Raw genomic sequence first — 801 nt, 5'->3', positions numbered from 1 at the left:
AACAGGGACTTTGCCAGAGCTTTGAACCCAAACTTCACACTCTGCTCGCTAGTAGAATGCTGCATTTTCCTTGGCTTTCTGTGGGATGCAGCCAAAGCTCCTGCAGTTAAGCTCAGAAGGGAACAAGTGAGGAGTGTTGGCTGTTGGAGGAGGAACAGATTGTGTGGTGTGGGCAAGGGATCTTTCCAGATGAATCCTTTCCTTGGGCTGGAGGGACAGAGTGTTGATAGTCTGGGTGATACAGCCTCACTTCTGGCTGTACCCACAGTGTGGGTTGCCCATGATCAGAGGGAATTGCTTTAGAAGCAACATTCAAAAAGAGGTAAAATCCCTATAATCAGGACTCGAGCAGCCTTGGGGAATATCCCACTCCTTGGATGTCTTGAATTGGCATGTTGAGGAGCAGTTGAAGTCTGTCTGCCATTTTTCAATGTTTTGCATCTGTCCCTTTGTGCCCAGGAAAGCAAAGACTCCGTGCCCAGCTGCCAGGCTCCTGCTCAGGACGAAGAGCCTCCCAGCGTGGCCCCAGCGCCGGCGACCAGCGTCAGCTCCCCGACCCAGACCGAGGCTGTGCTGGTGAGGTATGCAGAGAACAGGGAATGTCCACAGGGATCATCAGTCCAACTCCTGCCCTGCACAGGACACCCCAAAATCCCACCCTGTGCCTGGGAGCATTGGCCAAACGCTCCTGGAGCTCTGTCAGGCTTGGGGCCATGACCACTGCCCTGGGGAGCTGTTCAGTGCCCAAACACCTCTGGGGGAAGAACCTTGTCCTGATCTCCAACCCAACCCTGTCCCAGT

General features: G+C 54.3%; 1 protein-coding gene across 1 annotated transcript in view; it reads left to right on the top strand.

The window, feature by feature from the left end:
* The window catches only part of LOC103810836 (la-related protein 4-like), a gene marked incomplete at both ends in the record, with an annotated part of 2,803 nt that overhangs the window by 461 nt on the left and 1,541 nt on the right, over positions 1 to 801 (top strand). The window contains 1 exon segment of the mRNA XM_009083758.1: positions 460 to 581. Within this exon segment, the coding sequence (XP_009082006.1) occupies positions 460 to 581 (122 nt within the window).

This window comes from Acanthisitta chloris, unplaced genomic scaffold (genome assembly GCF_000695815.1).
Source record: "Acanthisitta chloris isolate BGI_N310 unplaced genomic scaffold, ASM69581v1 scaffold41121, whole genome shotgun sequence".
Taxonomy (NCBI): Eukaryota; Metazoa; Chordata; class Aves; order Passeriformes; family Acanthisittidae; genus Acanthisitta; species Acanthisitta chloris.
The sequence above is the reverse complement of the archived record's forward strand: the minus strand, read 5'-3'. Positions and strand labels throughout refer to the sequence as shown.